The sequence below is a fragment of the Eulemur rufifrons genome, chromosome 11 (genome assembly GCF_041146395.1).
Source record: "Eulemur rufifrons isolate Redbay chromosome 11, OSU_ERuf_1, whole genome shotgun sequence".
NCBI lineage: Eukaryota > Metazoa > Chordata > Mammalia > Primates > Lemuridae > Eulemur > Eulemur rufifrons.
This window is the reverse complement of record NC_090993.1, coordinates 81809-106112: the sequence shown is the minus strand read 5'-3', so window position 1 is coordinate 106112 and position 24304 is coordinate 81809. Positions and strand designations below refer to the sequence as shown.

The 24304-nt window shown below is 49.8% G+C and overlaps 1 protein-coding gene across 1 annotated transcript; it reads right to left on the bottom strand.

Moving 5' to 3' along the window:
- Positions 1–454: 454 nt before the first annotated feature.
- On the bottom strand, positions 455–18853 carry MTARC2 (mitochondrial amidoxime reducing component 2). Its single transcript, XM_069484482.1, has 8 exons — positions 18589–18853; positions 12385–12558; positions 8673–8835; positions 7584–7724; positions 5738–5799; positions 5587–5658; positions 4405–4552; positions 455–1345 (listed from the first exon to the last, which is right to left on the bottom strand). Exons 1-7 carry the CDS (start codon positions 18834–18836, stop codon positions 4429–4431), a joined length of 984 nt encoding a protein of 327 aa, XP_069340583.1. The 5' UTR covers positions 18837–18853; the 3' UTR covers positions 455–1345; positions 4405–4428.
- Positions 18854–24304: the final 5451 nt, after the last annotated feature.

Sequence of the window (24304 nt, the reverse complement as noted above, 5' to 3'; positions counted from 1 at the left end):
TGTTTAGGTCCAAACATTTACGTGTCCTATTATCCTGTCTTACCTGCCCTCTTCTTTTCCCTTCCAACCCCAGGTCACCCTCTTCGTCTCTCCACCCCTGTGAAATACAGAAATTGTGTTCGGAGCACAGAGATCACCGTTTCTCCAGCTACTGGAATCTCTCGGTGCTCTCACTTCTTCTGGGACCCAGCAAAGCAGAAGGGAGAAGGAAGGGACAGCTGCTGGAAGTGGCCCTGCAGTCACGGGCCACCACGCCTCAGGCGGGCCACCGTGTGCTGCAGCGCCTGACGCACCCGGGCCCCACTGACGACAGGCCACAGGCGAGGTTTGTGGAGTCAGATCATGTCTCTGGAGGCACCAGACAGCGCAAGGAAAACCGAATGACAGTGACTGGCGTTCGAATAGAGGATGAGACAAGCCCTGGGAGCAGGCTCATAAACAGCAAAGGAAAAAAGAAGGTTTGATAGTCACATTTATTGATAATAAAGAAACCACAAAATTATAAGCGGGTTAATTCATTCATATATTAATTACTTCAGTATTATTTTTTTTTTTGCTTTGTCAGACCAAATAGTTCATTTCTCTTTGTTACAAAAAAATAATTTGCATCTAAAAAATATATTCCCACGTTCTTCTTCCCACGCTCACTCTCAACATTTCATCCTCTTTTAAATTCCATTCTCTTTATCTTACTTGGAATTGCAGGTGGTGTATCCAGCAGTTACGCACAAGCAAACCACTTTTATATGGCTTAATAAGGGTGTCATAGAATATAAAAAACAAGTGCTATGAAATAATTTCCATACTCAAGTACAACCCTGATGCCTTAGTGGTAAGGTAAGAAACACAACTGCAAAGTCGAGAAGCCCCAGTAGCCATGCAAAGACCAACTACTGGGCATTTCTAAGTGTGGTAACATGTAAAGCACACCAGGAAACAATAAACTGTTGGTTCCCATTTCTGCCAAAACATAGAATGATGAGTAACAAAATTTTAAAAATGTTTTGCACCTTTTTAGTTGATTCATTAAATTTTCTTGTTCATCAATAGTGAAGTCAGGTATTGGAAAGGTGTAAGAGCCACAGTGATATTCAAAATGATTTTATAGACAATTTTACTTATTTGAAAAGCCTTCTTCATTACCTAAAATTTATATAGCTTCATATTCTCAAATCACCTCTAACGCTTTCCTTGCATTAGCCCAGAGCGTACACAACTCTAAAAAGTCAAAAATAGAGATTGATTTCCAGGATGAAGATGGTTAAAGGCTGGGCAATAATGATTTGCTGACGTGTGGTTACTGCTGTTGTTAAAATCATCATCAATGCCTCCTGGATGTGGAAACCTAAAGAAATAATAAGAATCTCTGATTATTTGGTTATTTATCTTGATAGTCATAAATAATTCAAACACACACAAAACAGTCACTTATTGAGGTTAAGATGCAAGCAATATAAACTGTCCTTTCCCAAATTACTTTAACGGAAAAAAGCAGATTAAGATTGGCCCAGAGCAAGGAGTCTTTCCTACACAACATGTGGGAGTGCAAACAATTGTTTTGAAAACAATTGGTCAAGATGCTAAAAAATACCCTTATACCCTACGAGTCAACAATTCCACTTTTAGGAATCTCACCTATAGACAAAGCCTTAGTTTCAAAATGTTCTGCAGACAAAGATTTATACCATAAAATTATTTATAACAAAATTGGATATAGTCCAAGTGTGAAATACTGTAAAAACGGTATTAAAAAATTGTCACTCATTTATACAATGCAATGCTATGAAGCCATCAAAAATGACATTTGAATAGGTTGGAGAGCTGTGAAAGTGCTCGTGATCTATCCATTGATATCTCTATCTAAATATCCATATCATATAGATCTATGTGTCATGGATAGATACAGAGATATACATAGATCGTAGAGATCACAGCTACATTAAACAAACAAAAAATATCAACAAGAATAAAATTTAAAAACAGTGACAAAGGATGATTGTTTTCTTTCTAACACTTTTCTGGTCATTTCTAAATTTGCCTTGGTGAACATGTACTATATTACATTTATAATGAAACAGGTAAACTTTTGTATAATTAAATTTTTAAGTAGATAAGCAACTCAAGTAACGTTAGTACAAATATTAACCACCTTAAAAAAAAAAAAAAGCTTTAATCTGTCCTTTAACCTGTTGTATAAAGGGGGTCCTCCAAAATGCAGAAACCACAGTGGTCTCACACTTAAAACAGATAAGTGCTCTCGCTGCTGTATTTTAAGCCCCCGCTGAAGTGCATAACCAGAAGGGAGCCCTCTCAGCCACCCTGGCGTGTGGGCTGCAGGGAAGGCTTCCTCCAGCGTGGCCAGGAGCACGTTCAGAGCAGGGAGGCACAGGAGCAGCGTCTGGCAAGTGCCCGGGGTTCGCGTGGAGCTGTGGTGGGTGACGCTGGCAGGGAGCTTAGGGCCCAACGGCAAAGAGCATCGCTGCCCCCTGAGGATCTGAGCGGTCTGTGCCTCTCTCTCCACGCCCACAACTTCCATCCTACTTAAGTTTAAAACCCCCTCCCTCCGATCCAGCCACACGTGGCCCTCAGGAACATCTTCCAAAAGCACGGCTTTGATTGTGACTTGGGTCTAAATGTACCGTAGCAAACTTTACCTGTAAACTAACTTGCAAGAACCTATCGTATCTGGCTGCATCCCTCCCCCCCATCCTCATCTCCCTTCACCCCTGCTACAGCATCCTCCTAGGTTCCTGCCAAGGTGGGACCTTCTAGGAGCTTCCATCATCTGCAATCCCTGGCGCACTCCCCTGGCGCCTTCTCTGCAGTTCAGGTTCCACCCCTGTCCTCAAGCTTTCTTCCATCACTCTATCCAGAAAGGATATCTTTCTCCTCTGAACCCGTGGAGCGCCATATCTGTGCCTAAGCTGCAGTTGTTTCTCTACACCTGCAAATGCAGGGCACAACGCTGTGCAGAAACCATGGCCTCCTGGCTCTACCTCCAGGGCCCGAGGTCAGCTGACCTACCTGGACCTTTGTTTCTTGTCCATAAGGGCCTATTACCATATCTATCTCACAGAGGATTACAAAAGAAAACACGTTATCTTAGGTTCTTTAACACACAAGGCCTTCTGGGGGACAACTGGAAATTGTCCGACTCTGAGGGAACCATAGATGCTCCCTGCCTCTATCCACTGCAAAACAGGATCTCACTGGGTGGCTTTGTGATCAGGTGATGAGGAGAACCCCGGACTGCAAGGCTTCTCAAAGGCCACTGGGCTCCCACAAACGCAGATAGCACAGGGAAGCCCTGGGCTCAGGCACGGATCTGGGTCCAGTCAACTGTGGCTGGAACAGCAGGACACAGGGTCAGTTTCACTCCAAATGATGGCTCAGGCCTGGATCTCCTCTCTCCCAGGGCCCTTAGAAATCACAGGCACTGAGGAACTTCGTAATTTTCTCCCTAGAGAAATTAGCTGGGTGCGGTGGTGCACACCTGTGGTCCCAGCTACTCGGGAGGCTGAGGCAGGAGGATCCCTTGAGCCCAGGAGTTTGAGGTTGCTGTGAGCTAGGCTGACGCCACGGCACTCTAGCCCAGGCAACAGAGTGAGACCCTGTCTCTAAAACATAAATAAAATTTCAAAACATTGATTTAAACATTTTTCCACGTTGATTTTGAATAATTTAAATATTTCTCCTTCACTTTTCTATTCAAGACATAAAAATAAATAAATGTATAACCCTTGAGACTCCCTCACCTTCATTGCCTTATTCCTTAATGAACTGGGAACACACACCTGTCTTTCTGCCGGGGCTCTTCCATCAGCAGTTGTGGTTTTGTTTTTTTTTTTTTTTTTTTTTTTTGAGACAGAGTCTCACTCTGTTGCCCAGGCTAGAGTGCCAGGGTGTCAGCCTAGCTCACAGCAACCTCCAACTCCTGGGCTCCAGCAATCCTCCTGCCTCAGCCTCCCCAGTAGCTGGGACTACAGGCATGCACCACCATGCCTGGCTAATTTTTTCTATTTTTAGTTGTTTGGCTAATTTCTTTCTATTTTTAGTAGAGATGGGGTCTCGCTCTTGCTCAGGCTGGTCTCGAACTCCTGAGCTCAAACGATCCGCCCACCTCGGCCTCCCAGAGTGCTAGGATTGCAGGTGTGAGCCACCGCGCCCGGTCCCATCAGCATTTTATAACTGAGTGGAAAAGAGGGCTGGAGAAGGCTTGGTGGTAGTGCACCGACTACGGAGGGGAATAGAGATAAAGGGCATTGTCCAACTCCACAGATCAGAATACAAAACTGCTCCTTCTCCCAAGAATTAAAGCAGCATAACACAGGAAACATCTTAGCACAAGAAAAGGTGGCAATGGCTTCAAGACACTGTGATCCAGAAGCAAAGCTGACCACTTACCGTCTCACTCCAAGGGACCCATCGTCACACCATCCGATACACGGGGTCACCAACTCTCAGGTTTCCGATTTTTTCCACTGAATAATAGATCCCAAAGAGCGGGGATGACTTGTACAATGACTTCTCAGAAGGATCACACAGGCGGTAGCTGAAACAAGCAAAAATTCACCATCAGGTACAAAAATTCATTATGGGGCAGAAAAAACAATCTAAGTGCTCTCAACAGAATTCGAGTTTTCCTTCCAGGTTATTTATAATTAAATAGCAAGCTTTCTCTATAACGTTGACAGACAAGTCTGTGGACAGTTAGTCCAACTGCAAATTATCCTGGTTTCTCTAGAAATATTCTGAGAATCTAAACAATTTTTCTATGGCTTTAGTTTAAGGCCAAAAAGAAAACATGTGTGTGTGTAAGTATAAAATAAGTACTTTGTCTCCAAAATAAGTACTTGTTTCAACTTCACAACTCACTGAAACAAATGCTCATGAAACAGCAAAATGGAACATCCCTGAAGTCTCCAAACCTTCCGTTTAATGCGTTTAAGCACTATTCTTTCAACCTCCTCCCACGTCAGGGTTCCTTGGCGAACAAAAATTAAGACAGAGATACACAGTTGGCAGGTGGGTCTGGACTATCGAAAAAGTTCATTTTTCCAATGACCCGTCTAAAGAAAAAAAAATTCACGGCATCTTCACAATCAAAAAACAAAACAGAACTGCAAGCCTGAAAGTTTCATGAAATAACCTCTTCTCTGACAACTCATTATGTTCATTTTTGTCTAACATTTCATTATGCAGTTTCAATCATTTTCATATTCCTCGATAGAGATTCTGATAAAGGACTTTGAGTTGCCATAAACATAGTTAGATAAAGTATTTAAGGTCTTAATTTGGAAATAAACATGTAAATATTATGAAACATTGATATTGGAGATACTAAAATTTCAAAATATAGTATACAATTAAAAATTTATCAAAAGTACTAGAAGATCCATCCAGAAAAGAAGAGGAAGCAACAAGGACTCGCTCCCACTAACCGACAGACACAAGCAAGGAGAAGGCACAGGGCACTCGCCCTGCAGAGAAGGTTCACGTCCACCGGGAGGCACACACAGCGCCAACCAGGGGCAGCTCTAGGGTGGAGACAACATTGGAAATGCCCTGGACACATTGGTGTTCTACCTCTTCAGGGTCTCCAGTGGCTCCTTCCTGTCTATGACGCCAGTATCTGGGTCCACCGTGGTGAAAATGCACCTGTCATGCAACAACTGTGGGTTAGGCAAGGGTTAGGAACCAGTGGGAGCCCAGAGGTGAGCGCAGCAAGCATCCTTACCTGGGACAAGCCATTATCTTTTTCATCTCCACACTACCAATCAGCAGTTCATCCCAGGTATCCTAAGAGGAAAGGGAAAGTTATCTTTTAAATTAAGGCTTCATAAGTCTTTTTTTTTTTTTTTTTTTTTTTGAGACAGAGTCTCACTCTGTTGCCCAGGCTAGAGTGAGTGCCGTGGCGTCAGCCTAGCTCACAGCAACCTCCAACTCCTGGGCTCAAGCGACCCTCCTGCCTCAGCCTCCCGAGTAGCTGGGACAACAGGCATGTGCCACCATACCCGGCTAATTTTTCTATATATATTTTTAATTGTCCTGCTAATTTCTTTCTATTTTTTTTTTCTTTTTTTTAGGACAGACAGGGTCTCGCTCTTGCTCAGGCTGGTCTCGAACTCCTGACCTCAAGCGATCCTCCCGCCTCGGCCTCCCAGAGTGCTGGGATGACAGGCGTGAGCCACCGCGCCTGGCCTAAGTAAGTCTATTAATCCATGAAAGCACTTGTCAGACTCGACCGTCACTGTCTCCCGGCCACGCCTCTCGTACTGGAAAATTCCGAAGGGCCAACCCGTCTCTTTGCATCTCTGTACCCAGGGCTCCTAGACACCGTGCCTGACTCACAGCAAATAATCGATTTTTTAAAATTAACAAATAGAAAGAGGAATTAAAGAAACTAGATAACAAATGGCAAGAGAGCATCCCCAAGTAGACAGCCTCTCTCGATGCTGCTATTCAGACTATCACGCGCTGTAGGTGCCTTCACACGCAATGACTTACGCAGGCTCCACGCAAAGGTTCGGAGCAGAGGACAGTGTTTGCCTACAAATAATGGCACATTATACTCACACAAAAGCAAGTGCCGTCACTCAGAGTGGAGCAAAGAACCGAGCGGACGGGGTGTTGAAGAGCGTCTCCTTTCAGAGTTAACTACTTGGGACGTACAAGTCGGAGCTATCACCCAACCCCACAGACGCTGGAGTCGCAAGTCTTGGGTTCTCCGGCCAACGCCACCACTTGTGTGCCAGACAGAGTGTCCAACAGCCCTGAGCCTCAGTTTCCTTATACCAAGGGGACAGCAATACAGACCTCACAGGGTCGTCCTGAGGATCAAATAAAGTCCTTTATCTGAAGTGATTGATTAGCTCAATGCCAAGCGCCCAGTAAACACCCAATAAATGGTATTTGTCGTCGTTGCGTCCGATGCTCTGAAAGTTTAGACACCCCTGCCCCCTTCCCCAGCTTACGATGACCTGTGATGGTTCTTATTACCAAGCCACACCCAGTCACTTGTGTTTCCCGTGCGAAGACTGCAGGCTCCTACTGGGTTCTGACGTGGCATGTCCTTGAAGAGGGGGGAGTTTCTGGGGTCAGTCCCATAGGAGAGCGTGCACATCCTCCGGAAGAGAACTCGGGCCACAGCATGGAACGTTTCCGGGGCAGATTTCCTGTGTCCTCTTGGCCTCCACTTTGAGGTCTGGGCTTTCAGGAGTCTCAACTCTTCGGGCTCCCTCCTGCGTCCTCCAGGAAAATGGGAGGTGGCTGTTCTTTATATCTCCGTTTGCCTGTGATCCCTGAGCTATGCTTATATATTCCACTTTCAGATTTGCAGCAATCTGGACTCTTGACGGTTTGCTTTGGGGCCTGAGCCTTAAAGGGTGAGCAGGCTCCCCTGAGGCCAGTGAGGAGATGGCGGCGGCAGTTAGCGAACTCCAGAAGGTTAAGGTGACTCTTGGAAGAGGAGGGTCTCCCCACTGCTGACCTTGGAGGAGCTGGCACTGGCTAGAGAGAGCAGCTCCCTCAGCACCTCGAGCAGCACGTCTGAGCATGACACACAAGAGCAGTGGGCCACTTACCTCCTCAAAAGCATCACAGCCTGTCACCACGACGTTTGGCCTAAAATTCTCCATTTTCACTTTCTTCTCCATCCTGGTATTCAAATCTGCCAGCGAGGCTTCCGAGAGGATCAGGATCGGGCTGTAGTCTGGGTAGGCCACCTGTGCCAAGAGCGCAGAGCAACCCGGCCTCAGCACCCCTGAAACTGCTTAGACTGACTGCAAAGCTGAGCAAAGTCCAGAGCAAAACCACCCAAGCGCAGAAGAGGAGCACGGACTGGCAGGCAGAGGTGACTTCGGGCTTAGACACGGCCAGGTCAGAGCCAGAGCACAGTTCCCAGCCACACAGAGGGACAAGGCGGCAGCCGGGGCTGGCTCCAGGCCGGCCTCACCTGCCAGGCCTCCTCCTCCCTGCTCCTCACTCCTGCCTCGGCAGGGACCCTTCCCACACCACCCCCAGGCAGGCCAGGGTCTGCTGCCCGGCAGCCACACTCCAGGAACAATTCCGTCAGCAACACAGCTGAGCCCCGGCCAGCACCAGGCACGAAACAGCAGTGGACAAAGCAGATAAGAAACCCTGTCCCCAAGGAGCTGGGTGTGGAGAAACGCCCTGAGCTACTCGCATTTTAAATCTTAGCTCACAGCAGAGCCAAGGACGCTGGTCTCCGGCCGTGGCCGGCCCAGAGGCGTTTTCCCCGGAGGAGGTGCCTGCCCAGCACCCGCCATAACCACACCACGGACTGTGGACAGACGGCCTGGAAAAGGCTGCACCTCTGATTTCAGGAAACTTGGGCTTAGTCCCAAACACACCCCTCACGGTCGCTTCTCCAACCAGTTTTCTCCCGAGTCTCCGCCCACCGGGAGCAGCCCGGCTCCTCCGTCCACAGTAGCTCCCACGTTCCGTCCTTCAGGTGCCCCAGAGATATCTCATTTTCCTCTCCATCCCCAGCACCTCTGCCCAGGGTGCGCCCCCCGCCCCCGTCACCGCACCGGGGCCATTACCGTATTTTCCTAGCCGAGGTCCCAAGAGGGGCTCTTTGCAGGCCGGGAAGGAAGCCGGACAGGGAAGGGTAAGCGGTAGGCGTGAAAGCGAAGTCTCCGTCAGCTCACCTGGTAACTCTGCACAGCAGCGGAGATGAGTTTTCTCGATGTTCTTCCCTTCATGCTCGTTTCAAACTGGACCAACCTGAAGGCTTCTGTCTTCAAGAAGCTGGTGAACCACTGAGCCGCCTCATCACCACAGTCTCTGCCTTTAATGTCAAGACCAAATACCCTGGAAAGGTCACGCGGAAACCAGGTCACTTACTCACAGCCACACACTCAGGGACACTGTAGGGACCCGACCACCCCGGAAGGCCATGGGTGGTCCTTGGGCTAAACTTGGGCAGAAGCAGAGGAGGAAGAGGGCAGGACCTGCCGTTTGGGGGGAAGCTTTTCCTCTCCCCGCACGTAGGTGTTAAAAGCAAAAGCCCAGGAGGTGGGTAGCTCCACACCCCAGCTCCACCTTTGTGTAACAGGGACCCAAGTCTCGGTTTCCTCATTGGTCAAGTGGAATTAATGAGATCTGCCTCCTAGTTAGTATTACTGTATTTAGTGAATTAGTTGTTCAGACTTTTGAAAAGTGGGTGCTGTGAGTGGCGGATTTCGGCTCAGACGCTTTGCTCGCAAAAGCAGACGACGAGGGCTCGGGGAGCAAGATGAGTCCTGGACCTTCGCCCAACACTGACTTCCACGTACTCAGAAAGCTCAGTTGGTTCCAAGGAGATCAGATCATCCCATGATAAGCACCTGAGTCTCTAGGACTTCCTGATATCAAAGTGCACGACCCCAGCAAGCCCTGGGACTTGACGACTCAGCAGGGGTCCCATGGACCAAAAGGAAGCCCAGGTCTGCCTGTGTCTCCGCCCTCCCACCCAGCTCCTGTTGAAAGTGCCTTCGTCTCCACCACAGACCCCAGAGGCTGCAGAGTCCCACTGAAAAGCTCCAGCACCCTCGCCACCCTCGCCACCCTCGCCATCCTCGCCACCCTCGCCACCCTCGCCATCCTCGCCACCCTCGCCACCCTCGCCACCCTCATCATCCTCGCCATCCTCGCCATCCTCGCCATCCTCGCCACCCTCGCCATCCTCGCCACCCTCTCCACCCTCGCCACCCTCACCATCCTAACCATCCTCGCCACCCTCGCCACCCTCGCCACCCTCGCCACCCTCTCCACCCTCGCCACCCTCGCCACCCTCGCCACCCTCGCCACCCTCTCCATCCTCGCCACCCTCGCCACCCTCGCCACCCTCGCCACCCTCGCCACCCTCGCCACCCTCGCCACCCTCGCCATCCTCTCCACCCTCGCCATCCTCGCCACCCTCGCCATCCTCGCCACCCTCGCCACCCTCTCCATCCTCGCCACCCTCGCCACCCTCGCCACCCTCGCCACCCTCGCCACCCTCGCCATCCTCGCCACCCTCGCCACCCTCGCCACCCTCGCCACCCTCGCCACCCTCTCCACCCTCGCCATCCTCTCCACCCTCGCCATCCTCGCCATCCTCGCCACCCTCTCCACCCTCGCCATCCTCGCCATCCTCGCCACCCTCGCCACCCTCGCCACCCTCGCCACCCTCGCCACCCTCGCCACCCTCGCCACCCTCGCCACCCTCTCCACCCTCGCCACCCTCGCCACCCTCTCCACCCTCGCCATCCTCGCCATCCTCGCCACCCTCTCCACCCTCGCCATCCTCGCCATCCTCTCCATCCTCGCCACCCTCGCCACCCTCGCCACCCTCGCCACCCTCGCCACCCTCGCCATCCTCGCCACCCTCGCCACCCTCGCCACCCTCGCCACCCTCTCCACCCTCGCCATCCTCGCCATCCTCTCCATCCTCGCCACCCTCGCCACCCTCGCCACCCTCTCCACCCTCGCCATCCTCGCCATCCTCTCCATCCTCGCCACCCTCGCCACCCTCGCCACCCTCTCCACCCTCGCCATCCTCGCCATCCTCTCCATCCTCGCCACCCTCGCCACCCTCGCCACCCTCGCCACCCTCGCCACCCTCTCCACCCTCGCCATCCTCGCCACCCTCGCCACCCTCGCCACCCTCGCCACCCTCTCCACCCTCGCCATCCTCGCCACCCTCGCCACCCTCTCCACCCTCGCCATCCTCTCCATCCTCTCCACCCTCGCCACCCTCGCCACCCTCGCCACCCTCGCCACCCTCTCCACCCTCGCCATCCTCGCCATCCTCGCCACCCTCGCCACCCTCGCCACCCTCTCCACCCTCGCCATCCTCTCCACCCTCGCCATCCTCGCCATCCTCGCCATCCTCTCCACCCTCGCCATCCTCGCCATCCTCGCCATCCTCGCCACCCTCGCCACCCTCGCCACCCTCGCCATCCTCTCCACCCTCGCCATCCTCGCCACCCTCGCCACCCTCGCCACCCTCGCCACCCTCGCCACCCTCGCCATCCTCGCCACCCTCGCCATCCTCGCCACCCTCGCCACCCTCGCCATCCTCGCCACCCTCGCCACCCTCGTCATCCTCGCCACCCTCGCCACCCTCGCCACCCTCGCCATCCTAACCATCCTCGCCACCCTCGCCACCCTCGCCACCCTCGCCACCCTCGCCACCCTCGCCACCCTCGCCACCCTCGCCACCCTCGCCACCCTCGCCACCCTCGCCATCCTCGCCACCCTCGCCATCCTAACCATCCTCGCCACCCTCGCCACCCTCGCCATCCTCGCCACCCTCGCCATCCTAACCATCCTCGCCACCCTCGCCACCCTCGCCACCCTCGCCATCCTCGCCACCCTCGCCATCCTAACCACCCTCGCCATCCTCGCCACCCTCGCCACCCTCGCCACCCTCGCCATCCTAACCATCCTCGCCATCCTCGCCACCCTCGCCACCCTCGCCACCCTCGCCACCCTCACCACCCTCGCCACCCTCGCCACCCTCACCATCCAGCCCTGGGACAGCTGCTAGAGGCTCCACGGCCTGGTCAGAGAACCGACGCTGCTGAAAACAGGCCCCTCGGACACGAATGAAAGGGGACGAGCCCTGACGATGGACACGTTGTGCTCCCTTCATACTTGTATCAGTCCTGCTTTTTATTTTCTGCATTTCTGATGCTTTGGTGTCTTGGGGCCTTGCTGACCCTGCAAGGACTGCCCCACCCCCCCGGGACCAGCCTGTTCCTGGAAAAGCACCCTGATGGTCTGCAAGCCTTTCCCAGGGACACCCTCCCATCCTGAGCCCGCACCTCCCACCACCTCCTTTATTGAGTGCCCGCATGCTGGGCCACTAGTCCCCTGCCCTGATCACGCCAGGGCCAGGTACCAGACCACCAGGGAAGGCCCCCGGGCCACAGAGCCTGCTGAAACCACTCGCACCAGCTCATCCTAGGCCTGCCTCCCCTGCCTTGCTTTCCCTTTCCTTTGGAAACCGCAACAAAGGCTCCACCCACGTTTTCCCCTTGTTCCCTCTGCCTCCTGATCAAACTTGGCACTTCCCCATGTGGCGCTGTGGGGCGGGCCAAGCTCCAACTCTGGAGATCTGTCAGTATGAACAATTGCTTCATGGCAGTCATTTCTGTGTCCCTGCGTCTTTCCGTATCCAATTAAAACAAATCCTGGGTCCACGTAAAACAATACTCCGCCCCATCCACTCACACCTGAGCACCATCCCGATCCGAATCCAAACGATACTTCTCTTAAATATTTCCTTTACCAATTTCATCATCTACCGTACAAACCGTAGCAGGACAGAACGCAGAGAGAAGCCTGCTAAAATCAGGTCTGCTGCCGCCCCCCGGATGCCCCCAGGCAGAACACCTGCAGTCGTGGACGGGGTTTGAGGGAGGCAGCTTGCTCGGCAAAACCAGCTGGTCCACGCCCGGAGCCCTGAGCACCAGGCAGTTGTTCTCGTAGGAGATGGAGACCAACAGGAGGCGCGGCTCCTGCCGGGCCGTGACCATGTGTCCATCTTCCTTAATCACCAGCCAGAACCTGCAGAGAACCAAACAAGGGCACACTCAGAAGATCCTCTTGCAGCTCTCAATAGCTTCCCTTTAATTTCTATTTCCTCAAAACCCTCCACCCACCCCAAGGTGGGACTCAATAATTACTTTCTGGACAATTATCCAGGTCTGGCCAAATTCTTTGAATCTAAAAGGTGGTGAGCCCCCAAAAGAGCTAATTTAGCAGAAATAGTCCCGAGAGAGAGATTCTGGCCAAGATAGGAAAATCTCCAGTTTCAAAAACCAGAAAATGCGGCTGGTTTAGGGACCTTCCCTCAGTGCTTGGCCACCCATGTTGCTCGGTGGAGGACTCTGTTTTGCTGAGAAGCTTCCCCGGGCCCGCCAGATACGTCTCTGAGGCCCCAGGGGCAGCAAAATATCTTCCAGGTGTTTCTGTTGTAGAACAAGACGCGGTTGTCCGAAACCACTGGCCCGAGAGAACCGGATGCTTAGACAAAGGTCTTGCAGTGTTCCTGACTCCAACAGGCCCCAGCTGGTTCTGCTCTGTTCACCTTGCTGGGCATGTGACATTTCCTGACAGCCTTCCTTCTTCACGCACACACGCTGACACAGAGAACAAAGAGATAAAAACTCCACTGGTCTCCTAGGGAGCCCACCGTGCTAAGAGCCGGCCAGGCCTCATCATTTACGCTTTAGTCTACAGCCTCCCGGAAGTTTGGGTTGCGCCGCACAAATGTTTCAGTTGCAAAAAAAAAAAATAAAACCGTTGTAGTTTTAGGGAAAATAAACGTCAGCATCATTATTTTAGAAGGAACACAGAGCCTGCGGACACGTGGGGAACGCGAGGCGCTCTCTGGGCCTGGGTCGGTGGGCAGCACCTGGAAGCCAGAGGCTCTGCAAACGGGAGCAGGACACAAGGCACAGCCCCTTCTGGAACGAGGGCCAGCGCCTCCCGGGAAGACATCTCGGAATTTGACCGGGGCCAGCGGGGAGTGGCAGAGGCCACCTCACGAGGACCTCTGGCAGCGGAGCACCGGGGGCCGGGTCTCGGCCTTTCCCAACCCTGGCAGAGACTCTCACATCTGGAGCCTCCCTGTCAGCCGTACCCTCCGGGCGCTGCCTAAACGGTCCCTGCCCGGCAGCCCGTGCCCTGCTGCCTGGCACGCGTGACGGTGTGGCCGCGCAAGGCCGTTTTCGCAGTTGTCTCGGCTGCTCCCTCCCAAGAACGGATGGGCAGCAGCGAGTCCCAACCCTCTGGGGAGGCCTCCTTTTTCCTTCTAGATGTCCTTGGAAGGCAGGGACAAGGCAGAAACCGGAGGCAGGGAGAGCCCAAGTGCAGCCATTTTGGCCGACCCCGGACCCTGACCGGCCTGAACAAGGAAGCTGCCAGGGACCACCTGACGATGGACGGATCACGAAGCCAGACGCCGTGCAAACTCTCTGTGCTTTCCTTTCTGTGACCTTTATGATTAACCTTTAGGGCCTGACCTCAAGACAATGATGGCCATGAACAGCTGTTTCCCAACATGTCTTTGAACATTTAAAAATATTACCATTGCCCCCTAAGCGGTGCCCTACTGCTTGGGAAAGGCCACCTGACTCTGTCTGTGGAGTAGGATCTGTCGTCTGTCTCTGTCCTTTATTGAGACAGTTGGCTCACTCTCGAATTCACTCCTGTGAGAAGCCAAGCACCCGCTTGGTGCATTCAGGGGGCTTCCCTGCCTTCATTTGGACACCCCCGGCATCATCTGAATCCCAGGGTTCTCTGATCCTTAGGGTGGGTTCTGCAAATAGGGGATTACTGCCAATGTCATTATAGCCTCATTCCCTTGGGGCTGGGCCCTGTTCCCTCTGCCTGCCTTGTTCCTAGGTGCGGAGTTCTTTGGTTAGCCTCACCAGAGCTCGTGCCCTTAACTTCCAACATGCCCCAGCCGCACACCAGACGCCCTCCAGGAACCGCACACAACCAGACTCACGTGCAAATAGGAGTGACACACCTGTTTGCACATCACTTCTGACAGCCCTTCTCTGGGCTGTCTTCTCACCTGTCATTCATCCTTTACCACACTAACCCTTCACTGTGGCGCACGGCCCCGCTCTCAGCTGCAGCCCATTCGTTGTATAATAACACAGGAGCCAGCTGCTGGGGTTCACAGTGGCTAGAGGTTTCCTGTTCCTGGCTGCAATTAAAAAGGCAAGTGACAATTTGCAGGGAGTCCAACACTGGAACAGGACAATGATCAAAGGTAAAAGGTTGCCATTTGTAATGTACTCCAACCATTTCATTACCCTGTCAACCTGGGTAACAATATTTTTCATTTTTTGCACACAAATGATGCCCAGTGAATGAATAATTAGCTCTATTCTCCCAGATCCAAAGGAAGGATTAAGTCTAGAGTGTGAATTTTGTCACGACCAAGTTACCCCAACTTAATCTGCAGTGAGAAATGCCAGCACCTTGATGTTACAGGCAAAGCATGAGTTTGTGATACTGGGATCAGTGTAGCAGCCCAGAGCTCTGATTCCCCAAAAAGGCTACTATGGCCTGAGTGAGCAATAGCAACAGGGAGGTGGCCCCCAAAACAACTGATAAATCTCATGTCTGGTTTGCAAACTGGCCTTGGGAGCAGCACGGAGCCTGAAGGTGAGGGAAAGCAGGAGCCCTGGGAAGAGAAAGACAGCAGGAATCACGCAGGGAATGACACTCTGAGTAATACACTTGGGAGCGTCGTCTCTCCAAGAGTTAACAGTGTGTGCAGAAGAAATAAAGGGCTGGCTTCCAAAGGGGTTTAGACAGATATAAATGATCAAGTCGTACAGGCTGCGAAGGAGGGCAGGGGTTTACAAGGTCAAGGAAGACAGACATGCCCACCGGCATCTGCCCAGACAGCCAGCGCCAGCATTCTACAGCGCAGACTTCAAACACCTCCAGGCTGAGGGTGCTCAAGCCAAGAGTTCACAAGCACACTAAGCTCTGAACAAAGTAACTCTAGAAATTAGAGGGCACAGAGCACTTACAGAGGAAAATCCAAGCTTCTGACAGTTCCAAAGACACAGGTTCAGAATGGAATCATAGAAACAAGGTCTTCCCTGCATTCTAGGGATACTCGTCGTCATGTTACTGTATTCTTAGGTTGAGAGAACAGCGGCTGTTAAATAGAGTTTTTCCCAGCAAGCTTGCTTTCCCATTTTCAGTTATCCTTTGATAAATAAAAGCTAGGTAAGACAGAGTTTTAAAGACCATCAGGCCGGGCACGTTGGCTCACGCCTGTAATCCTAGCACTCTGGGAGGCTGAGGCAGGTGGATCGTTTGAGCTCAGGAGTTCGAGACCAGCCTGAGCAAGAGCAAGACCTCGTCTCTACTAAAATTTGAAAGAAATTAAATGGACAACTAAAAATATATATAGAAAAAATTAGCCGGGCATGGTGGCGCATGCCTGTAGTCCCAGCTACTTGGGAGGCTGAGGCAGGAGGATTGCTCAAGCCCAGGAGTTTGAGGTTGCTGTGAGTGAGGCTGACGCCACGGCACTCTACCCTGGGCAACACAGTGAGACTCTGTCAAAAAAAAAAAAAAAAAAAAAATTGAGTTCAACTGTCTTCTTCTTCTTTTTTTCTTTTGTTTTCTTTTTTTTTTTTTTGCAAATGAGAAAATTGAGGAGTAGAGACTATGGCCAAGGTCTCCTAATCCCTGGTGCAATCCTTATACTTCTATATCATACATAACATAGAAACAGTCTAAGTGCTGCAGGCACACAGATCTGAGTTCCAATCACCCCCAGCATGCATTGGTTTTGTGATCTTGGGTGAGATACTCAACCAATCTGATACTGTGTCCTTGTTCGCAAAATGGAGATAATAATGTCTAGCCCATAAGACTGTTATGATAAACTACAGCACAAGATTTAGCTCAGTCTCTGCTACATATTAAGCACTGAATAAAAAGCAAAGACAATTCTTTTAAGCAGCAATAAGACCTGGAAATAATGCCACTGAGGCAACTTATAAAGTAGCTTATATACTCGGGAGAAAAAAAGGAAGCCATTCAGTGATGCAGAAATCGTGAAAGAATGCATTGTTGAAGTTCTAGGCTGCTTAGACCCTGATAAAAAAGAGTCTAAGCAAAGTACAAAGTACAGAGTACTGCCTCTTTCCAGGAGAACTATAACCGATCAGCAGCAGGAATTAGCCTTCAACTTAACAGAACAACTTCATGCAGTATTTCAAAAGGAAAATATACATTATTCAATTGCTTTGGATGAATCAACTCATACTACTGACTTGGTGCAGGTTTTATACTTCATTCAGGTCATAACAGAAGATTTTCTTCCCTACGAAGAGTTACTCGCTTTGGGTGCTCTTGCAAACAGAACACAAGGAATAGATATCTTCAACAACTTTCAAGATAAATGTCATGAAGTTGCACTCAATTTGGTAAATTTAGTGAGCGTCTGTATAGACAGTGCACCTTCCATGATAGGAAAACACGAAGGGTTTATTGCACTGATAAAAAAAAGTATTAACAGATCCAGATGCTCTCATTTCGTTTCATTGTATCTTGCATCAGCAAAATCTCTGTGCTAAAGCTACTATTTTAAGTGACACTTTGCAACAAGTTGTAACTATTGTTAACTATATTTATGCAAATGCATAAAGGCATGGTCAGTTTTGTAACATGCTAAAGTTGGACCATGAGGTATAGTCAGTGTGGATTTGCACTATCATTCTAGGGTGTGTTGGCCATGGCAGGGGCAGGTATTAGCCACAATTTTATCTCTGCAAGAACAGATAGTTGGATTTTATGAAGAACAGAATCAGCAATGTGAATTATTGAAAAATGATTTCTGTAGGAATACAGCATTTCTGTGTGATATCATGTCACATCAAAACAACTTCAATATTTCTTTGCAAAGTAAAACTAAGTCTATATATGATACATGGCAAAAAAGCCAAACATTTCTGAAAAAGCTATCTTCTTTCAAAATACTTTTTCAAAGGGAAATTTTGTATGAACATTTCCTCCAGTGAGCAAAGCTCATTGATGAGCAGGATAATATATGCAAATCATTTGAAGAATACGCAGTGGTTGTAGACCTATTAATTAGAGAATACAATGAAAGTTTCACTGACTTTGAGAATCATGAATCACACTCAAATTAGCGTTTCAGCCTCACCTGATTGTATCACCAAGGCACCTAAAGAACTAGAGTTAAAATTGATTGAGCTCTTAACAGATGACATGTTAAAGTCACCGTTGGATGCTAAGAAAGATCCAAATGAAATGTGGAAAAACGCAGAATACCCACACCTTCAGCAAGGTGCCCCCCAAAATGCTTTCTTGCTTTTCAACCACTACGGCTGCCAATCTGCATTCTCCTACCCAACCCCAATCAAGATGCTCTCACGGCCACAAATGACTGACGCCCATCTAGAGGATCCACTGGAACTTTGGACCTCCACGCTGCAACCAAATATTCAAATGCTTTCCAACAAAATGCAGACAGGACAAAGTCTTTAAAAGGTTAACTTTAAAATTAGCAAAGTTTTCATTTTCTGAAATTATGAAGCACACAGCAGTTAGAGCTTTACAAAACAATCTACATTTTTAAGTATATCTAATAGAAGTTTCCCGAATGCGGCCTTATTGGATTACTGCTAAATTAGTGCAGCTTCCAACACGAAAAGATTCCCCAGGCCTCACGTGGGTTCTGTGTTGCTCCCTCTGGCGCCAACCGCATGTCACTGATGTTTTTCTCCTACTGTGTCAAATACTAAGATAGAATCTGAAACTTTAGAGCCCGCGGGAGCCTCGGCCCTAAGCAGGTGAGACCCCCTCCTGTGAAAAGGGAGACTGTCTCGTCCAGACACGGCACGGGATTGCCCTTAGTCACTTTACCAAAACTAAGTGAGACATGAACGTGACCTTCCCGGCGAATGGATCCAGAGTCCAAGGGTCAGCCCAGGAAACAGGGCGCAAACCTCTGCCGGCCTTGCCCACCCAGACCGGGCAGCCCCACCTCCTCCGCCCTCGTGGTCCCCGTGCGCCCGGGCCCGGCCGTACCTGTCCCGCAGGTGGCCGCTGCGCAGCCCCATGGCCGTGCACTCCGCCGTGCGCACCGACACCCCCTTGCAGGACTTCACCGGGTAGATCCACAGCTGCCCCACGGTGCCCACCTGCCGCAGCCGCCGGCGCCGCCCGGGCCGCCCACGGAGCCAGGCCGCGGCCCCCAGCGCCACCGCGGCCAGACCCAGCGCGGCGACCCCGAGCCACCCCGGCCGGGCCAGCGCGGAGGAGCCGGCGGCGCCCATGGCCGAGCGGGGCGGGCGCGGGCCTGGCACCCACCGCGCGGCGACGGGGCGGGGACGGGGACGGCGAGGCGGCGCTTAAGGCTCCGGGCGGGCGGGGTCGGCTCGGCCACCGCCCTCTTCGCCCTGTCACCGCCAGCGGGACAGCCCGGAGGACCCGAGGGAGGACTGCGCGTCACGGGGCAGCCGGGGTGCTCTGGGGTCCCAGGGAGGCACGACGCCCCGGGCAAGCGGGGTCCCCGGCCAGCGTCCCTGGGGCGGTCACTTTCGCTTTCCTCTTCCGACCCCCCCCCCCCAGCCGACCCCCTGCCGGGCCCGACACCGCGCGGGGACGCGGGTCGCAGAAAGGAAGATTTTCAAACTTTTGGGAACGCCGTTTTCTGGCTGGACGCTGTGAGAACTGCAGGACCTTCTGCCCGGGAAGACTCTGCCTGAACCTCCGCGCTAGAAGATGACCGAACTCTCTAGAAGCTGGGCCAGGGTTTTCCATCCACCCCTCCCACCCGCTGGTGAAAGGTCTTCCCGGGAAAGTGCCAGGCTGCCGGGGAACCTGCTGTTTATTTCAGCCAACACCTGACCGCAGGCCCCTGACCTGCCTTTCTTTAATTTTTCTAAATTTTTAATTATTATGGGTACATAATGCTTGCATATGTTTATATGGTACATGAGTTTTGGCATCCAGTGTGTGATAACCAAACCTGAGTAATCGGGGTGTCCATCCCCTCAAGCATCCGTCATTTCTTTGTGTTAGGAACATGCCAATTTCGCTCTCTTAGTTATTTTAAAGTATGCCATAACTTATCGTCGACTGTAGTCACTTTGTTGTGCTATCAAATACCGTTCATTGCATCTGTCTATATTTTCTCCCCCATTACCCATCCCCGCTTTATCTCCTGCTCCCCGCTGCCCTTCCCAGCCCCTGGTAACCATTGTTCTGCGTTCCGTCTCTATGAGATCAATTGTTTTACTATGTAGCTCCCATATATGAGTGAGAACCTGCAAGATTTGTCTTTCTATGCTTGGTTTATTTCACTTAACATCACGTTCTCCAGTTCTACCTGTGTTGTTGCAAATGGCAGGATTTCATTCTTTTTAGGGCTAAATAATATTTCCTTGTGTATGTACCCCATATTTTTATCTATTCCCCCATTGATGGACCCTGAGGTTTATTCCAAATGTTGGCAATTGTGACCAGTGCTGCAATAAACACGGGAGTGCAGATAATCTTTTCCATATACTGATTTCCTTTCTTTTAGATATACATGGATAGTTCTATTTGCAGTTTTTTGAGGAACTTCCATACTGCTCTCCTCAGTGGTTGCACTAATTTACATTCTCACCGGCAGCGCACGAGGGTCCCCCTTTCTCCACATCCTCGCCAGCATTCATCGTGGCCTGTCTTTTTCATAAAAACCATTTTGACTGGGGTGAGGTGATAATTTGGGTTTGGAACACAGTCGCTGTTTTTCCATGTCTTTGCACTGTTCTTTGGGAAACATCGGCCCGTGAACCTCTGCATTTGGCGGCAGGAGTCCACAGGTCAAGCCTTGGGCCTGCCACTTTCTTGCTGGGTAGCCGTTTCCCTTCTCTAGGCCTCAGTTTCTTCTGCTGCCAAACACGGTGTTGCCTCAGATTACCTAGAAGAGTGCCCTTTGAAGCCATGACATATTAGAAATAGTCTTGAGCCCCCCAAATGCAGGCCACTGTGCCCCATTTCCCCACTGCCCTCTGACCCAACACATACGGGCTTCCCACCTCTGAAAACTTCCCCGATGAAATTCGTCAGAGGCTGCCACTGTCTCTCTCGGAAGGGTGGGCTAAACGCTCTGTTGTTCTAAGGCAGTTGCCCTTTTCCCAAAGCTACCAATAAGTTAAATGTTAAAACTACAAATGTCCCAGAAAGCCATAGTCTACTTCCCTGGAAATTACCGAACGATCCATTAAGAACAAAGATGATTAAAGTAAAGTTGAGGAGCTGAAGCTTGGTTACAGATCAAATGCTAAGACAAACTTTGTTGTTGTCTGAGAAAGAAAGAAACTGCTCCTCTGGGTGGGTGGAAGAAATGTTAGATTTTATTTCATTACTTTTAATTCCTTAACCTTCAGAATCGAATTGTAGGCCTCCGTGTCAAGTACGTCTATGGACTAAAAGTTTTCAAGAAAGTCGCAGGGACAGAGGAGACTCACGCAGCAGAGTGCTTTTCCAAGTCATGACAGCTCACGCAAATCCTTCAATTAGACTTACAGGTCCACGTTTGAGTTGAGAATCAGCTTATTATTTTCAGAAAAGTAGGTTTTTAAGCATCATTACAATGGGTCTGGGTTGGCTTTAAGACTAGGTAGGTGGAAAAGTTGAGATCTGTCGTGGATGTCTTTAACTTTTTTTCCCTCTTCCACATCCCCTCCTTCTCAAAACTCCCTTGCCAACGTGGTGGCAACTCAGTCTGAAGGCCCCTATTTCCTGACCATAGGCGTGGGAAGGTGAGCCAATTAGAATGGCCCTAATCCTTTGGACATAATGATTGGTCTGGGTAGGGTGAGGGGGCTGAGGGGTATGACCCAGATAAGACCCATGGGGTCCTTTGGAAGAAGTTGACTTGGGTGTTAGAAGAGAAAGCATCTCTCTCCTCTGAGACTGAGAGCTTATGGCATGAATTATTTCTGGAGCTTCCTGGGGTCAGTTCTGCAGCAGAGGAACTTGCCAGAGAATGAACATAATACCACATGTACTCGCCATCAAATTGGTACTAACTGATCAACACCAAGGTGCTTACATGGTAATAATATTCATCGGGTGCCCGTCAGGTGGGTGTGTGGGGGTGGGTAAACTCACAACTAGTGGAGACAGAACACACTGTATGGGGGAAGGACATACTTCTAACCTTGGCTTGGGGGAAGCACAGGCATTACAGGTAACCAAAATGTTTGTACCCCCATGATATTGTGAAATTTAAAAAAAGAAAAAAAAATAGAGGATTGCTACTTAAATTATGTTATATCCATACAACAAAGCTGTATGCAGGCATCAAAATGATATTGTGGAATACTATTTAACAACCTAAAAAATATGTTAATAATTGGTTAAGTGACAACAAGCTATGAAATAGTATGTATAGCATTCTTCCATAAAGGAAGGAAAAACATCAATATTAATAGTTTAGGCCAGGTGCGGTGGCTCACGCCTGTAATCCTAGTACTCTGGGAGGCCAAGGCAGGTGGATCACTCGAGGTCAGGAGTTCAAGACCAGCCTGAGCAAGAGCGAGACCCCGTCTCTACTAAAAATAGAAATTATCTGGCCAAATAAAAATATATACAGAAAAGATTAGCCGGGCATGGTGGCACATGCCTGTAGTCCCAGCTACTCGGGAGGCTGAGGCAGGAGGATCGCTTGAGCCCAGGAGTTTGAGGTTGCTGTGAGCTAGGCTGACGCCACAGCACTCTAGCCTGGGCGACAGAGCGGGACTCTGCTTCAAAAACAAACCAAACAAACAAACAAAATACTAATTAAGGTGGTACAAGTGTTTTTGTTACATGGTTGTCTTGTATGATGCTGAAGTCAGGGGTTTCCGTGTGTCCATCCCCAGAATAGTGTTCATTGTGGGCAAGTTTTTATCTTACAACAACTCTCCTTCTCTCCCCCCTTATAGGTTTTTCATGTCCTTTATATCGCTTTGTGCCCATGTATATTTATCTAGTAGCTCCCACTTATTAGTGAGAACATATGGTTTTTGGTTTTCCATTCCTGAGATAGTTCACTTAGGATAACAGTTTCCAGTTCCCTCCACATTGCTGCAAATATTACTTCAATCCTTTTTTTTTTTTTAGAGATAGGGTCTTGCTCTGTTTCCTGGGATAGAAGGCAATGGCATGATCATAGCTCACTGCAACCTCACACTCCCGGGCTGAAGTGATCCTCCTGTCTCAGCCTCCTGAGTAGCTGGGACTACAGGGACATGACACCATGCCTGCCTTCTTCAGCTTTTTTTTTTTTTTTTTAGAGACTGGGTCTCACTCTTGCTCTGGCTGGTGTTTCTCTCCTTTTTATGGCTGAATAGTACTTCATGATTTATATATATATATATATACACACACACACACACACACACATACACACACACACACACACACACACACATATAGACACATTTTTGTCCCCTCATGAATTGAAGGGCACTTCCGTGGATTCCACATCTTTGCAATTGTGAATTGTTCTGCTATAAACATTCCAGTGCAGGATAAAACGACTTCATTTCCTTTGAGTAGATACCCAGGAGTGGGGTTGCTAGATCGAATGGTAGGTCTACATTTCTTTCTTTGAGGACTCTCCATTCTGTTTTCCACAGAGTTTCTACTAATTTTCAGTCCCCCCAGTGTATCAGCGTTCCTTTCTCTGCATCTGTGGCAGCATCTATTGTTTTTTGACTTTTTAATAATGGCTGTTCTGATTGGGGTAAGGTGGTACGTTATTGTAATTTTAATTTGCATTTCTCTTTGTTCCCTTGGATTAGTCTCAGTTTTTTACATCGGTACCATGGTGTTTTGGTTACTGTAGCCTTGTAGTATGATTGGACGTCAGGTAATGTCACACCTCCAGATTTGTTGTTCTGTTGCATCTGTTGTTCTGTTGTATAGTGTTTCATGCAGAGGTGAACGTGAGCATGTTTGCTTTGTCCTTGATCTTAGTGGTAAAAGCTGTGGTTAGGGGTTAGTGTTTTTAGAGTTAGCGTTGCTGTTAGAGTTGGGATTGGGTCCTGTTAATAATTTAGTATCTTATTGTCACAAGAATTCTGTTTTGTTAGTCTTATGATCTATATTGTTTTTTTTGTTGTTGTTGTTGTTTTTTTAACATAGATGCTGGTCAATTGTATCTAAACTCCTGGAACTCAGTTGTAAGGTTTCTCTGAGGTTTGCTTGGCCAAGAGGGGTCCATTCAGTTGGCATGGGGCTTAGGGTTTTATTTTAATTTACATTACCATGCTTTCACTAGTATAATTTAGTAATGCTTTCTTTATGTATGCATGGGAGGAAACAGCCAGGAAAAATGAGTAAATCTCCAAGAGGTGGCTCTGAGTTCAGGCTTACACACTACCTTCAAGTGAAACAAAGAAAGAATGGGTGTCGTGGAGGTCGGTAGTGGGGAGGTAACCAGGAAAAGCAAGGTAAGCAAGAGCAAGCATTGTTGTTCAGACTTAAGTGGTGCCTTCCGCATTGCTAAGAATCCCTCAGGATTTAGTCATCCTTCTCTTCTTGCTATGAGAGGGAGACACGTTTACAAATGGAAGTAGGTCTCCTTCACAGACGTAAATTTCCCTGACAAAAAGGTAACTTCTGGCCTGTTTTCAGAGCTTCTCCTGTGTCTGCAGTGTCTCAAAATAATCAGCTCAAAATAACCTTTATGCTGGGCTTGGCATGTTGGCTCATGCCTATGATTCCCAACACTTTGGGAGGCCAAGGCAGGAGGCTCCCTGGA

Coding starts and splice junctions, on each gene's coding strand:
- MTARC2 (XM_069484482.1), bottom strand. CDS start 18,836: ATGGGCGCCGCCGGCTCCTCCGCGCTGGCCCGGCCGGGGTGGCTCGGG. Junction 12,559..18,588: donor AGCGGCCACCTGCGGGACAG/GTACGGCCGGGC, acceptor GGTTCTCTGCAG/GTTCTGGCTGGTGATTAAGG. Junction 5,800..7,583: donor GCTGTGATGCTTTTGAGGAG/GTAAGTGGCCCA, acceptor CTTTCCTCTTAG/GATACCTGGGATGAACTGCT.